We start from the raw sequence: 16225 nt of genomic DNA, 5'->3' as shown, positions 1-16225 counted from the left end.
TGTGGAATTAAATTCCAAGCATAAACAAGATGCAAATACAATAACTTAAGATTAGGGCTTGGCCAAGCCCTAATTTGCCCTTAAGAAGTTTTGTCCACAAAATAAACCATCGATATTAGCATCAATAAGGCTTTGACATTTTTTACCAGTGTCGGTATGGTCGTTGAAACTTGTATCCCAAAGTCAATATTACTGTCAAAAAAACCGTCGAAAGCGACCTACAGAAAACTTGGTAACCGTCATACGAGCGTCGATATAAACGTAGCTATTAGCGTCAAAAGTCTGCATATTGATGAAAATCTTGACTGAAATAACAATATTTTTTTGACGCTTTCTTATTGACACTAATATAGACGTCATTTTAGACATATATCAGAGTTTGAAAAAAAAAGTGTATTTTCTATCCAAAAAAGCGTAAAAAATGAGCTGAACTATTATAGTAGTCCTAGCTAACAAACTTCTAACATGGCATGACCTATCCAATGCAAATGAGCACATCATTACATTACATCATGCTAACTTCAACAAGATCCTTTCATGCCCTATAATACAAGCAACAACACGATCTATATCATCAACAACATCGACTAGTGGAGTTTAACAAAGAAGAACATAAAAATATGACCTAGCCATTGACATGAACATTGATCAAGAAGGCCAAAACAATAAATTACCAAAGGGTCATTGTAGATGACATAATGCTTTAAAAAATGATACTACCAAACTCCAAAATACATTTATTCTTATCCGAAAACACTGACACTAGGAAGACTTACACACCAATGCTTATTATTCAAGCACTACTCCGCTCATACTTCCACCATAAAGCATCAAACATAGAAGCACCGAGGGTTTTATTACTAACATACACTGGAAAACTTGCACACCAAATCAGGGGTACAACAATCCACACAACCCTGCATCTACCACTAATGACTCCACTTACACAAGCCTTTCAGTAGAGAAATTGCAAGAATTATCCATGTTATACAAATATGTGGAGCTCATAGTCTTAGATGAAGTCTCGCTTATCGGCCTAAACACATTCACTTTAGCAGAACTACACATGCATGAAAGTAAACATAATCACCTCGAGCCGTTCGGAGGAGCAGATATACTTCTATGCGGCGACGTATGCCAAGCAAGCCCCACAAAATACTCTTGGATCGTCCTAGGCCAAGCAACATCATCCACAATGATTTCATCCTTTTAGAAGAAGTACGTTAAGTACTACTAAGTACGTAGGCCCATGAGACAAGAGAATTGTTCATTCATCAAAATGCTACACAACATAAGATCGGCTCATGGACCACAGAAGACCTTCACATACTAAATAGTCTTTACTTTCATTAACCATGAAACAAACACACCACCATACCACACCTTTTCTACACCAGCGCATCAAAGGACATCCATAACAATTACATTTTTTGCACAATCATAACAGCACCACATATTCTCAAAGCCATAGATAGATGGGAGCTAAGGCTAAAACTAGGAAAGATCATTGAAATTTGCTCAAGAAACCTTGACATATTAGATGGCATTGTGAATGGGACTGACGAAATATTCAAAGATTCAAATATGCAAACTAAACCATACATTGTGAGAGTAGAATTCCATGACAAGACAACAGGCTCTTGCACACGATCACAAAATAGATACCTTTACAGAAGTGGAACACAACAACATTGGACACCAATTCTACAAATTACTAGGGAATTCCAAATAGGGAAAAATCACCTCCACACGATATGTCAAAAATAATTTCCAATACAACCTGTAGTAGCACGAACTATACATCGCTCTTAAGGATTATCCATGGACTTGCTCCCTTTCAATCCAACAAAAATTAAAAACCATGGCCTAGTATGTACCGAATTTTGTGACCCCTCTAACCTAGTTACTATCACAAATAGAGCCAAAGCATATCCAAGTAGATCCAATCGTACTACAAGAAATTAATTGCTTGAGAACCATGACTAAATGGAAACTTCTAAAAAATAAATAAAACTACCAACTTAGATTAAATGTGTGGTCAATTTGGAAAAAAAGACCAAATACAAAAATTGACATCATAGAGTACAAAACGCCCATGGCCTACCCTGCAAATGCAGTAAGGAGACAAGACTAGAACCCAAAATAGACACTTTGGGCAAGATTCCCTACTACTGGATCCTTCTTCATAACTATGAACCGCAAGTCCTACAAAATTTCCCTAAGCTCACCAATCAATAAAGAAAGCCTAGGCGCCGACCAGCCAATTCCTCATAGTCCAAACTGCCATCAACAAATGAGTCTCTAAGAAACGGCCAACAACATGCAAGAGTTGAGGGAATACTGATCATTTCACCTAGCAAACCAAATTGCCATTTCACTGCAACCGAGAAGCCTATCATCCAGGCCTGTTGCACAACTTGTAGCCCCCAGCCTCATCCAAAGCTCATGGACTACTGGGGCAGTCTCAAAAAAGGTGGAGAATCTTTTTCAGAGCAACCCTACAAAGAGGGCATAAAGGACTCAACTACATCCACTTCACCAAATCTACCTCTGACTGGGAGCCACCCGTGTAGCACCTTCCACGAGAAAAAATTAAATTTTCCTGGCAATGCACTCTTCCAATTTTCCTCAAGGCACAACCTCCACCAATTCTGCGACCTGTGTATATTCCACAATGCATTAAAGTCATGAACCTCCATCTGACTCCTTAACAATTCCCTATAGCATATTTTAGCCAAAATCTTATAGAGAACCGTCTGGCCTATCCTCCACTGGTTCTCCCTTCACATGAGTGAGGGACTCCTGTACGTAGGCCAGGGCTGAGGCATGGCAGTGACAATACAAGAGAGAAACCGAGCCCTCCTACTATGAGGCCATAATCTTGAACAACCAAATTTAATGGCTTCCAAAATGCATGACTCAAATCCTATAGATCCTGCCAACACCTCATGCCCTTCTTTTGTAGAGAACGGACCTTTCTCAAGTTGAACAGAGCCAGCGGCCTCCCATCGCTAGACCGCACCAAATATTCTCCTAGAGATTGGAGTCCTCTCTTAAGCTATATCTACCTTTCCAGTTCAAGATAGGCATACAGAGCTTCTAAGCATCAATCAGGCCAGACAATAGATTTGAGCCTCTAACCTTTAGAGGGAACCATGAAATTGTCTTATCAAGACATGAAAGATAAGGCCAAGTACCAGTTCTCTTATCTGATGCTTTCTCCATGAAATCATGAAGCACTTCAGCCCAAGGGGCATCACCTCTTATAAATTTGGGTAACCACTTGGCAGTAAGAGATAAATTCTCGAGGGAAATATCAGGCATGGCAATCCCTCCAGCATTCTTAGGGGCCTTGAGCAAATTCCACGGAATATAATGTAGCCTTTTCACTCTTGAATCCTCCGACCAAAGAAATAACCTTAGCAACTTTTGAACTTCTAGCCAATGGGAGTTCTTAAACTGCCATACTGAGGCCACATAGAAAATTGAAGTAGTCAACACAAGCTTACTCATTAAAGGCCCACTCCATCTCCAGACCACTCCATAATTGAAGTTTCGACTTGATCCGATCTTTGACTCAATTGAATAGCTGGCATAAGGTGAGACCAATACCAAAAGGGCCCCCCAGGTATGAGATAATTTTGGCCTCTTGAGACCCAACTCATAGACAAAGATGTATCCCACTCAAAGGAGTGGTTCCTCAGAGGTTCAAGGGATACCTGCAATGCATATGTCTTCTTCAGACTGTAGATCGATCCCGAGGGAATACAAAAACACTGAAGTACTTGAAATAGGTTGTTCACGCTTTGCTGCGATTCGTCCACAAAGATCATCAGATCATTGGCAAACATTTAAAGATTAAACTATTTGCCCATTGGTAATCTCACACAATTTATCAAGCCCCGATCCGCATAATGCTTTACCAATCCAATTAAGGGAACTGTGCAAATAGCAAAAAGCAAGGGGGCCAATGGGCACCCTTGTCTAGTTGACCTGCAAAGATCAAATCTACCAACCATGCCTCCATTAATGCACAAAATGGCAGAGGCGTTACCAAACAAGGTGCAGACTTTCTTGACCAGCTCAATACCAAAACCCAAATGAATGCAAAACCACCTTTATGAACTCCCAAGAGACATGATCATATGCCTTGACGAAATCGATACCCAAGGCAATGCATTTCTGACAAAAAACCAAGGCATAATCAAGAACTGAGGAAACATTGAAAATGTTTTCTAGAATATCACGACCCTTAATAAATCCATTTTTCTCTTACTCCACTATCTACATGCATTATACCTTGACTGCCAGCACTTTAGCAATTAGCTTGTAAGACACATTGAGCATGGTGATTGGCCTCCAATCACCCACTTTCAATCGATCCGAATGCTTAAGAAATAATTTGGCAACCCAACATACATGTCATCAGAAAGGCTTCCCTTTTGTACTGAAGAGTTAGCCATGTCAACAAAATCAAACTTTAAGAGCTTCCAAAAGTGCCTAAAAAACTCAATAGAGAAACTATATGGGCTAGATGATTTGTCCTTCTTCATTGCCATCAGGGCCTCCTCAAACTTCTGGACAGACAAAGGACAAGCTAATCTAGCTCTCTGCTCATCCGACACCCTCACCTTGATTGGAGCCCACAGCCTATTAACATTCTCTCTCCAAATGCTGTCAGAGACAGGTTGAGAACCAACAATAGTAGCCAATTCCTTTTTGAAGACATAAGCAATCTACCAAAAGCCCGTGACAATGTTCCCATTCATATCATGAACTCTATCAATCGATTCACGGACATGCTTCCTTTTAGTAGCCTAAAAAAACATCTTTGATGGGCAAACCCCCCATTCAACCATACCTACTGACTTCGGATTCTTGCTCTTTTGACCTTGATCAACTCCAACTCTTTAATAGCTAGTTCACATTCAACTAAGTAACAATGAAAGGATCCGAAGGATCCGCTAGCACTGCTAGATTCAGGCTTTTACGGATCAAATTCGATAGAGACTCATCCCTACAAAATCTATCTCCCTCCTACTTGGCCCATCTCTTCGCAAAATAATGGATGCCACGTATATTAGCATCTCGTTTAGTGCATGGATCTAAAACATTTTGTGTGCATTCCCTCCAAGTGGGCCTAATCTCCCTGCCAACAATTCAAGAATTTAAAAGGCACATCCAAAGATCTCTCAATAGGTAAGCATTCCACATAGCCTCTAAGATACAACGCACTAGAAAGAACCCTTTCCCTACCAACCGCAGTGAGAATTGAGAGGCCAGAGGGAAACTTGACTAGGTACAATTTGAAAAACACAATATCAAAACATTAAACATATAAAGCCTAAACACATGGTCAACAAAATCTCATGCACAAGATTTGCTTGCTTGTCCAAGCTTACTAAATGCAATAACCATTTGCCTTCAAGAGACACACCTTCAACCATCAGACAAGTTACAACCTCCTACATTCGAATCAATTTTCATGTCAACAAGTATGGGCGTCGCAACATACGAATGTAAAGGGCATCATTATAACAAAGACCGGGAAGATGGACAATGAGGGTTCACAATGCCTACTAACTATGTTCGAATCAACGAGCAGGCATATTATTACGATAATAAACACTTACAAACCACCAAAAAATAGTATAACATCATTAACAAAAATGCTGGACCACATTCTTTTACTAATTCCACAATCAACTACAATATACATCATACGTGACTTTAACATTGATTACAATTTCCAATCAACAACAAAATCTAAACTACGATTATACATGTCCACAAGACAATTTCAACAAATCAAGAAACAACCACCACAATATATGGATCCACAATCAACCACATATGGACAAACAACAAATCAAACAATATGAGCAGTGGAACCAACTATGCTTATTGGTCTGATCACTCCATATTATATGTTACAACCACCACACCATTGAATTCATTAAAGTAAAATTTGTCCAAAATTGGAATTATCACAGTTGCAGGTGAGGAAAACGTGTCACCATGGGTGCCAAAGATTTTGAGCAAGTCTTCCTTGGTTCTCAGTTACATTGGGACCGGCTTTAAGAGATGGGATCCTTCATATGAAGCGCACGTCCTAATACAAGCGGGGGACATATTCAATCTCGGTGCTGTCCCGACAATGGACGTTTACTTGTCTAATAATGTGCGAGCAATCTGCAAGCATACTTGCATACAAATCGAAAAGAGCTTGACAAGGAACACCATGCGGTTTCTTACATCCCATATAGCCAATGTGGAGGGTAGCTTGCAAGAATCTCCTAAAACGGCAGTTCACCACCTTGGACCGATTGAGAATTGGTCGATTTGAGGTACTGCCTTTTCCACGTCAGCCCATGCCTCCCTTGCAATCTGCCTTTTCCAAGTTAGCCCATGCCTCCCTTGCAATCGCAGCGCAGCAGGCCAACGGCGGCCAGCCCTCTTATAGGCCAATTTGGTCCCCTTTTTTTAGGACCCGGCCTTTTAATTAAAATTAAAAAATAAAATAAAATTGTGCGAATATTATGTGCTGGGAGCAGCTGTCCTCTCTGATTCCCAGCGCATTGTATTCTTCACAGTGTTCGTGGTAGTGATGAGAATTTTACTGATTGCCACATATAACTCGTAGACCCCTTTCTACGTTAAGTGGCGAGAAAGCGAAGCGTAAGCCGGAAAAAGAGATGAGCGGAATTTGCCATAGATTCGTAAAGACGAATGGCATCAACCTGCATATTGCGGAGCAAGGCTCGGGTACTATTCCCTGGTTTCCAACTTGTCTTGCTTAATCACTCATTTCTACAATGACTCTTGCATGTGACTAGTCCTTGAAGAAAACATCCATAGTCCCAACAATTCACTCCCCAAGTGATTTGAGCGCATCCAATGTTGAAAGAAAAGCTGCCACAAAATTCATGCCTTTGCAACTACGAAACAAACATGTGCTACAACTAGTGTTCTGTCATCTGACAGCAATCTGATTCTACGTTGGCACATCGTCTTTCCATGGTTTAATGTTTGTGCTTCTCTGTAAAGGTTATAACTCATTAGGTGTATGTGATACGTGGGCACATCGTCTTTCCATGGTTTAACGTTTGTGCTACTCTATAATGGATTCTAAGGATACAACTCATAGTGTGTGTGAAGCCCTTACGGGAGCTTGTTATTGCTTGGGAAGCTATCACCTCCATATATACATCGCATGTATTTGAGTCGATAAATTGAAACTTCTACATGCATTCATCTTGTAATGTCTTGCATTCTAAAGGTGTTTTCTTCTTATGGTCTCCTCCTGATGTGCCTCAGTCATTCGAACATAACCTTCTCATAGGTGCAAATTTCCCTGAGGTGCGAGGCTTGATCCCCTCCCAAAAAACACACACACACACACACACTCTTTCTTTTTGTGAAATCCATTTGTCATTATATTACAAAAAACAATCCCAAGAAAAGGATAGCCAGTTACAAGCATCAGAAGATATCATTATATGACAAGAAGGCAAGATAATCTATATCCCACGCATGTACACAATCATAAAGAGATTGCCTTACAGATGCCCGGAAGAATTGATATTTAGCCAGGATCACACCAAACTCAAGGGTTACAGTCCTTCCATAGAGTCCATAGGCCCAATAGCAAATCCAATAAAAAGTAGATCGTATCCCTATCTTATCAAAGGAAAACGAAAAACCTGGAATTGCTGTCAAATCAAGCACTAGGAAATTTGGCGTAGCAAGAGTAAGAAATCATAAGCTTCTGGGCATTGCCAAAGGATATGGGGCATAGACTCTCATGAGGACAGACGTGGTCGACAAGTGGCAGTGGCAATGTGATGAGCCAGAACTCCAAGTAAAACTTGCCACAAGAAGAATTTTTGTCGAAGAGGAAGTTTGGAAGCCCAAATATACTGCGCAGTGCAGAAAAACTGGTCAGCAGCTTCGAGGATAGTGGCAGAGGATTGGGATTTCTTAGTAGTTGAGGTGCTTGTGTCCTCATAGGGATGGGATTGAGCCGTGGCACTTGTGCATTGGGGTGTGAGTACTGGCTGTCTGTATACTGGAATTGGTGCTTGTTGGTACTGCCGGGGTTGGGGTTGTGCAACCCTCTTATTGTAGAAGCATGCGTTGACACCTGCAACATTGCAAATGACATAGCACCCTGCGGATAGAGAGAGACTTCACTTGGGGGATGGTCACATGGCTCATAAGGGGGGGCATGCGTTCTTGATAGATCTCTCACCACTCTTGCCTTTCGGATTCTAGGATCGAGGCACATGAGGTGGCTTCTCCTATTCGCCTTGCACCTTCGACAAAGGATAGTGTGTGGGAGACAGTTGCCAGCATCAATGCCTAGAACATCTGGGTATTCCGCTGTGGTTTGGTGAGGGGAGGCCAGCAGACCACTCCGGTGGCCACAACATTTACTACAGCCTCTACATGAGCATCTAGTCAGCCTCAGCGTTAGTCAAAGCCCAGATCTTTTGGGCCTCATCATTGTAATCAGCTCATCATTGTAATAAGTTCATCACATTCATTTGTGTAATTGCACTAGTCAAAGCCCAGATCTTTTGAGCCTCATCATAGCTCATCATTATAATCAGTTCGTCACATTCATTTGTGTAATTGCACTAGTCAAAGCCCAGATCTTTTGGGTCTCATCATTGTAATCAGTTCATCACATTCATTTTTGTAATTGCACTTTGCATTGCGTCCTATTTGTGTGTCTTGTGCTAGATCTCACATCTCTCTCTCTCTCTCTCTCTCAGTGCTTTCTAGTCATTAATTGCAGTTAGTCCAAGGTTGTTTAGCTACGGTCAAAGTCTTGTGCATGGTACGCAATGCTAGGTTCCATGATTGTCAACTTAGCGTTGGGAAAATCACTCGAATACATCCATCTCTGTTGTATCAACTACGTTACAATGCACCATGCCCATCTGTACTTCATTGCACTAGATGATGACAGCATACTTGACCAACTTGAGTAATCACACCTTAGGAGAGTTGTCTCTTGCACACTGGTATATTTCTTTAGTACCCACATAGACTTAAAGATGACCACTCTTTTAAAAAACTTGTGCTTTTGTTTTGGCAGCTTGAGGGAGAAAATTCGCAGGTTGTGAGACAATGCCTCAATGGGCTGAACAAGATATGAAGCTTCTATATAATAGTGTAAAAGATCTAGAGACCACACAGGTAGCAAAAAGCATAAAAATGCTGTAAGGGGCTCTATGAACAGCAGTAGCTACTGGCAAAAGAAGCCTGAAACTCTCAATTGACAAGAGGAAACAAACAGGTCTGGTGATCAAACACAGCAACAAAGATTAAGTAGCCTTAAAGCGTCAACTTGACAGTCCATGACTGTATATGAAAAAGTTCTACTGATCTTATGACCTGTGGTGGACTCAAATCGACAGCCACCCACTAGGTGATTGTTCTACAACACAACTAATTTATTTTGCAAGAAGTAAACTCCCACTAAGTATGACTAAAATACCCAGGATAAAAAATCATGTTAATACATTGTACAAAGTCATGCAGAAAAGAAATGAGACTGTTGTAACCAATCCGGAAGTGGGGAATGCCATGACGGCCCTATGGTGGTATATGGCTGGTTGGGGATGTCATACAAGCTACGTGCGTAGGTGTGCCAGACTTGAGTGTCAGTGAGGGGTAGAGGTGATTTCCGCTCAAGGAACTTGCGCCAAAAGTCTTTAGAGTTGCTGCTACTGAACAAAGTATTCAGTAGCTTATCCTCTTTTCGGCGGACAAATGCCTGCTTCTTCTGGCATACTAGGCGACGATACTTGCATATCGTGTCAGGTTCACTCGGAAGGCTATATTTGGCATTGAGTTGGAGTTGTCGGCGAGAAGCCTTACACTCCTCATCGTACCAACTATAGCATGACACAGAACCGGGAGGTGGAGGTCTAGTGGAACGTGTGGTGTACGGGAAGGCATACAGGGAAGCCTCATGGAGTGAGCGGCTAAGTAGGGCGGCACGATCGTCTAGAAGGGGTATGTGATCAGTGTATGTGAGTAGTGTGTATAGCCGTGTGGAGTAGGTGAGTGATAAGTCGTGATCAAAGTGTATATCATGATAGGTGGTGTATGTGATCGGCGGTGTGTGTGGTGCTGTGAGACGGGGATGGGAGATGTTGAAAAAGAGGTAAGTGTGGTCTGCCCCAGGTGGGAGTGGTGAAATAGAGAAGTTAGTGATGTGTGATGTGATGTGAAAACAGAGAAGTCACTGATGTGTGATGTGAAGGCAGAAATCCCATGATGTAGTCAACTATGCTAGAGGCCCCCCCATGTGGGAAACAAGTGAAGCCACCTAAGGTGGGCCATAGCTCAAGACCATTATAGATGATGAGGTTAGGTACCCTACCTATGTCCAGAAGTGAATGCCCGCCCGTATGATGTGACTAGCCCCTGTCTGTCCACAGATGCCCGTGTCATCCCTGCCTCATCACGGTCAATGTCTGGCAGCATGCTGTATGGAGTCGTTTTGGAAGTCGAGAAGCGGTACATGATGTGTGCTTGTCCTTGCTTTGAAGTCCCCAACAAGGAGTACCTCTCCGCGGCTTAAGAGATCCAGAATGTTTGGAAAGAGAACTACATCTGGGGACGTATCACCCTCCTCACTTGTATCCCTGGCGAAGTGAGATGTCTCAGGTGGGAAGTAGCATACTGCTATGAATAGATCACTGCCCCCAGTGCGTCGGATCCGGACCCACATGAATCTAGAGTGTGCATCCCTCCTCTCGATCGAGATGACCCCAATGAGAGAAGATCTGTATAGGACCGCCACTCCTCCAGATCCTCATACTCCGCCTGTCTCCCTCGTCTCATCCCTAAATGCTGGCTCCCGTGTGTATCCACCACTGGCGATCGGTAGTGGGCGCTCTAGGCTCTGGTGTGTCACTGTGTAAAAGACTATGTCTCGTCCTGCAAAGGATTCCTACAATTTCCCTGGATCAGACCATAGGGTACCATTATAGTTCCAAATGGTGCATGAAAGGGACTCGGTATCTTGGGTCTCATAGACCCCGTCTCCCTATGCGGAAGAGTGGGTGGGTGCCCGACAGGGGCCTGTCAGAGGTCGGCTGTCTCGGACCACAGCCCATTTCCCCTCCTTGCGGGCCACATCCCCCTGCTGTAAGAGAACATGCCTCTCCTCGACCTGCAGGGGTGTCAGGTCCTCATCCATGGATATCGTAGGGTGATCACACAGGGCCTGTCTACGTCGAAGCGCTGCCAATCATGCTTGGGTGTCTCGAAAGCGTATGACAAGGGGCTGCTCTCGGTTGGGATCTCTCCCTACTCGCCAGGCCCCCTCGATCCCATGCTCTGAGACCCCCAGGGTGGTGGTCACAAAGGTAATCGCATCGTCCACAGGAATGGTATCTGTACGTGGAATACCACAAACTCTGATGTTGAGGGCCTTATTGGCCCTCTGCTGCTGCTCCAAGAGGGTGGCTGAAACGGTTGCCTTTGCAGGCCCCCGTTTTGCCACATCTACCCACTTGGTCATCTCTGCGATGGCAGACTGCATAGTGGCAATCTGAGCCTCTACAGCCGTCGATGCGGTATCTCCAGGGGCTGTTCTCAGGGTGGTTGCCTCCTCCCTGATCTGTGTGATGTCCGCCTGAGCTCCTAGGTGAGGGTGGCCGCTGTCCACCTGGAGCCCACTGCGATATGAGTGTTTGCTCACAGCATCAATCCTTGTCTGCTTCATGACTTTCTTGTCTTTCTAGATTTTATCTTTTTCAGTTCCCCCTTTCGCAATTGTTTTTCTTCTTGTTTTTTGCTCAGTAAGTAGTCTCTTTCCTTTGGAAAATTGAAATTCAGATTTGGAAAGAAAACTGAGTTTACTGATTTTTGTACTTTTCTTGCAGGTCCTTCTTGTACTGTTCCTGTGGGTTTGACCACAGTATTTTGAGCAATCCAGGGTGTTTGAGTGTGGACAATAGCTCACGGGGGGGCTTGGGGCCCCTGGCGCAGTCCAGCTCAATTCAGTGGGGTCTTTAGGCCCCATCACAGGCCTGTGTGCCCCTGGTATAGGTTGCAAGGGGCCTAGTGGCCCTGGTGCAGGTCGCGACAGGCCATGGAGGCCCTGGTACCTTGGCAGGGTGGCGGGAAGCCCATGAAGGTGAAGTCGAGGGCCTTGGGGCCCTGTTGTAGCTCCCGGGGGGGTTTTCTTGGCATAGGTCCTGATGATGCACAGGATGGAGCAGCCCCTGGTGGCTGGTAAGGTGGTGCAGAAGCCAAAGGATGGCGCAGGAGCTAGGAGCTAGGAGCTAGGGCAGGGTGGCGTGACAGGTTAGGAAGGAGAGAGAGAGAGAGAGAGAGAGAGAGAGAGAGAGAGAGAGAAAGAAAGAAAGTTTATTAATGTCCACTGGAGACCTAAAAAGGTCTATGGGACAAAAGAGACCTGCTTATACATCAGTATAGAGAGGGCCATAGGCAACCTCCCTGGGTGTATCATCAGATTCCTCCAAAAAAAACAAAACACATAGAACATAAAACATAAAAGGAACTAAGTACTAGGCTATGGAGTGGCCATTACATCAGTTTAAGACTGAGGGTCTTTAGATTTTGTCTTAAATTCTCTAATCACTGCAAGACCATCACAATATACTGCCCATTTTCCTGCTTCCCTGGCTGCCTGAACCTTAGCAAGCTCGGTAGCTTTGTTCTTTAGTTGGGTTCTTGTAAGCTCCTCAGCAATCCATATCTTTGTCCCCTTCAGCTTATAGGATTGTTGTAGAATCCTCTTCCTAAGTGTCTTCGAGTTGAAGGTGATGACAACGTGTCCATTCCTAGGCGATAAATAAACTGGGGAAGACTCCTCTTCATCATCATTCTTGTCAGCAGTTGGGCTTGCTGACCAATCAATGGCCGGGACTATTGCCTTGATTCTGTCGATTGCCTCCTCGAAAGTGTCATCCTCGTGCTGCCAATCGGGTATTCCCCCTATCCGAATCTTCATAGCATTCTCTTTCCGAAGGTGATGTTCTTGGATCTCTGTTTGGATGTCAACCTTGGGTTCAACTGTCACTTCCACCTGGATAAGCTCTCTAACTGTGGAAATCAGCTGTGATGTTGGGGGCTCAGCTTTACATGTTTGTACGGCTGCTGCAATAATCTCCTGCTTCCCCGGGCCTTCCAAAGCTGCAATACGAGCTAGGGCTTGGGTGAGCTGGGACCTCAGGTTTCGCACTTCTTGCTGGAGATGGTAAATCTGCTCTTGCGGCTTGGTCGGCGTCAGGGGAGGTTGAATCTTATACCTAGAGTACGTCCTGTTGAAGGGAGCAGGGGTTGTGGCTACCATGGCGGAGTAAAGCTTGGGGGGATGAGGGGAGGATGGGCTGGCCATATCGGCTATCCCCCTTTTGGCTGGACTAACCCCTTGGCTGGGCCTGGGGTACAGCCCAGCCAAGAGTGGGGAGAGGAAGTGGAGAAGGGCTGAGCGACGGACGAGGGGAGGGGGCTGAGCGACGGGGAGGGGGCTGAGCGACGGAGGGGGCTGAGCGACGGACGAGGGGAGGGGGAGAGCGACGAGGAGGGGGGGGGGGGCTTGAGCGACGAGGAGGGGGCTCAGCGACGGACGAGGGGAGGGGGCTAAGCGACGGGGAGGGGGGGGGCTGAGCGATGGACGAGGGGAGGGGGCTGAGCGACGGGGAGGGGGCTGAGCGACGGACGAAGGGAGGGGGCTGAGCGACGGAGAGAGAGAAAGAGAGAGAGAGAGGGAGATTAATGTCCGCAGGAGGCCTTGCGGGCATATGAGACAAAGTGCAAAATACACGAAAAGGGAAAGAAACTCATACAAGTGACAAAGGGCTGGAGCAAAAGGCACACTAAGACCCTTGTTGAGTACTATGCCGAAATAAAGAGCTCAATAGCTCAAGCAAAATCAAGTACGAAACATATGTAAAGCATATCATGTGCTAACTGGGGTAGGCTGAGAGTTGGAGCTGTAACTCAGAATCTGAAATTCAGCACTGTGGTGACTCGTCTATGAGAGGTGAAAATGTCTCGGATCTGTGTCTGTCGGGTTGTCTCATGCTGTGGTGGCGGAGGGGGACTTGGTTGCACCCGCTGAGCTATGTCTAGAGTGACCCCTCGTCTTGGGCGGTCTCCTATGAGGAAAGCTGTGATAGGTCGGATCTCAATAGAGTGTGCCTTGGTCGCTATCCGTGTCGCGGGTGGCATCTGCAACCCTCTATCAGTAATCTAGATTGCCCGCATATCAGCTAGCTCCTCCTTCTCCACCCCATTGTGTCCTAGAGCTGACTCAAATGCATAGAAATCTGTGACTCGCCGTTGTGTTTAGTTAGCCTCCATATCCTCTAGTTTGGTCCCCTCCTGCTGCTCTTTGATCTGTTGTAGCAAGGTCTCCCTATGTTGGCTCAGCTCAAGAAGGTAGAGCCCAATGTAGACCTGGTCATGGAAGTGGATCAATTGTGAAAGTGGGCCGAATCTACTCCCATCCTGATAGAGATAGTGGTATCGCCCTCAGATCTCATAGTAGGCTGGGCAGGCGCAGAGAAAGTGCTCCTCTATCTCAATCACTCCCAATGTGCACTGCATGCAGATCCACTGCTCTTTGGGTATACGTGTTGCTCTCCCTGTCTCAATGGTCGGCTGATGGGATGAAACCGATCCTTGGTGCAAGTGAGACTCCTCTGTCCTCGAGATACTCGGGTCTGATGATGAATCCCTCCTTTGAGATGCTTAGGAAGTGGTCACGGTAGAACTAAGTCTTGGTGGGAAGCTCCTGATCTCCCCCCCAAGTTCGAGACATGTGGAGTTGAAGGAGATCTAAGTGTATGATACAATTAATCTCATCTCGTGGGATTGACTTAGGGGGTGCATCCATACTATATTGAAAGGGAGGGAGCCTATCCATCTAGATCCCATGTTTGGCAAACCATGTGGATATACGTGCATACCATGTGTCCGCCCCGCTCTTAGCCAATCATTTGGATGACTCCAGGGCCAGCCTTGGTAGTCTCCAATGGGGTAAGTCCCAGACTCTATGAATGAATGTCACTGTCTAGAAGATGGCATCGGTCTACAGTGGTGTCATGGCGAACTCTGCCTGTACAATCTCATTCGGGACTGAGGGCTTGCTCCAAATTATCCTAGATCCCATAGTCATCTATAGTTGCTCAAATCTCCTCCACTCTACTATCGGTAGATCACAACCCTAGAAGGGTGCTGCATACATGGCAGTGTCGGTGAGAGGGGGCAGCCCTACTTCACTCCGATCGTACTCTCAACCCAATCCGATACACCACCTGGGGCATGAACTCTGCCTCTGAGTGACTCATATAGGCTCATCACTCCCCATATCAGTGTCTCTAGAATCTTCCTGTAGTTTCCTTATCATGGAGGATCATGGAACAGTGTCAAAAGCCTTTCGAAAGTCTACAAAGCATTTGTAGACCTTCTGGTGTCTAGATCTCGTTGCCTCAATGATAGCCCTCAGAGTGAAGATGTGATCTAGGGTAAATGCTGTCTCGAGAATCTTGCTTGTCCTAGTGCCCGCTGCCCCCAATTCTCTATATGACTGCGGAGCTCCCTCTCTAAGACTGATCCATAGATCTTGGCCAAAGTATGGCCAATCATGAGGGTACAATAGTTCCTAGTCTCCATAGGGTCCCCGGCTTTGTGTATTGGCACAATAGTGAGAGAGAGAAAAGAAAGAAAGAAAAATGTATTAACGTCAGCAAGAGGCCTCGCTGGCTTATGACTCAAAGTACAAAACCAAAAGTAAGTCATACAAGCCGCTATGGGCTGAAGCAAAGGGCTCACTAAGGCCCTTGCTGAAAGTTAACATGCTAAACTAGTGAGCAAAATAGCAAAAGAGTATCAAGTGCTAAGAGCGAACACTCCGAGAACACGGACAGGCTCCATATATCCAGGTACCTTGGTGGCTCTTTGATGGGATGTGAGGAGCTCTCGTATCTATCTGTCAAGCTATCTCTCGAGGTGGCGGAGGCCATGGTCTCCTCGATCTTTGTATTTGATGGACTAAGTCATGAACGATGCCTCGTCTCTGGCGGTCTCCTCTGAGGAGGGATGAAATAGACCGGACCTCGACCATGCGTACTTTGGTCACTCTCCATGCCGCATGTGGGGTGTGCGCCTCTTGTCTGGCAGCATTGTGGCGGTGACTCTCACTGCGAATCAATGATGCTCTCATCTCATC

At 45.2% G+C, this 16225-nt stretch overlaps 1 protein-coding gene across 1 annotated transcript in view; it reads left to right on the top strand.

Annotated features, from left to right (window-relative positions):
• The first annotated feature begins 6554 nt into the window (after window positions 1-6554).
• LOC147896053 (epoxide hydrolase 1-like) overlaps window positions 6555-16225 on the top strand; it is a 54369-nt gene continuing 44698 nt past the window's right edge. The window contains exon 1 of the mRNA XM_087382601.1: window positions 6555-6765. Within this exon, the coding sequence (XP_087238727.1) occupies window positions 6696-6765 (70 nt within the window). The 5' untranslated portion in view covers window positions 6555-6695. The remainder of the gene's footprint in view (window positions 6766-16225) is intronic.

The sequence above is a fragment of the Dipteris shenzhenensis genome, chromosome 12 (assembly GCF_047967505.1).
Source record: "Dipteris shenzhenensis isolate YYH24624 ecotype China chromosome 12, Dip_SZ_1.0, whole genome shotgun sequence".
NCBI classification, from domain to species: domain Eukaryota; kingdom Viridiplantae; phylum Streptophyta; class Polypodiopsida; order Gleicheniales; family Dipteridaceae; genus Dipteris; species Dipteris shenzhenensis.
The sequence above is the reverse complement of the archived record's forward strand: the minus strand, read 5'-3'. Positions and strand labels throughout refer to the sequence as shown.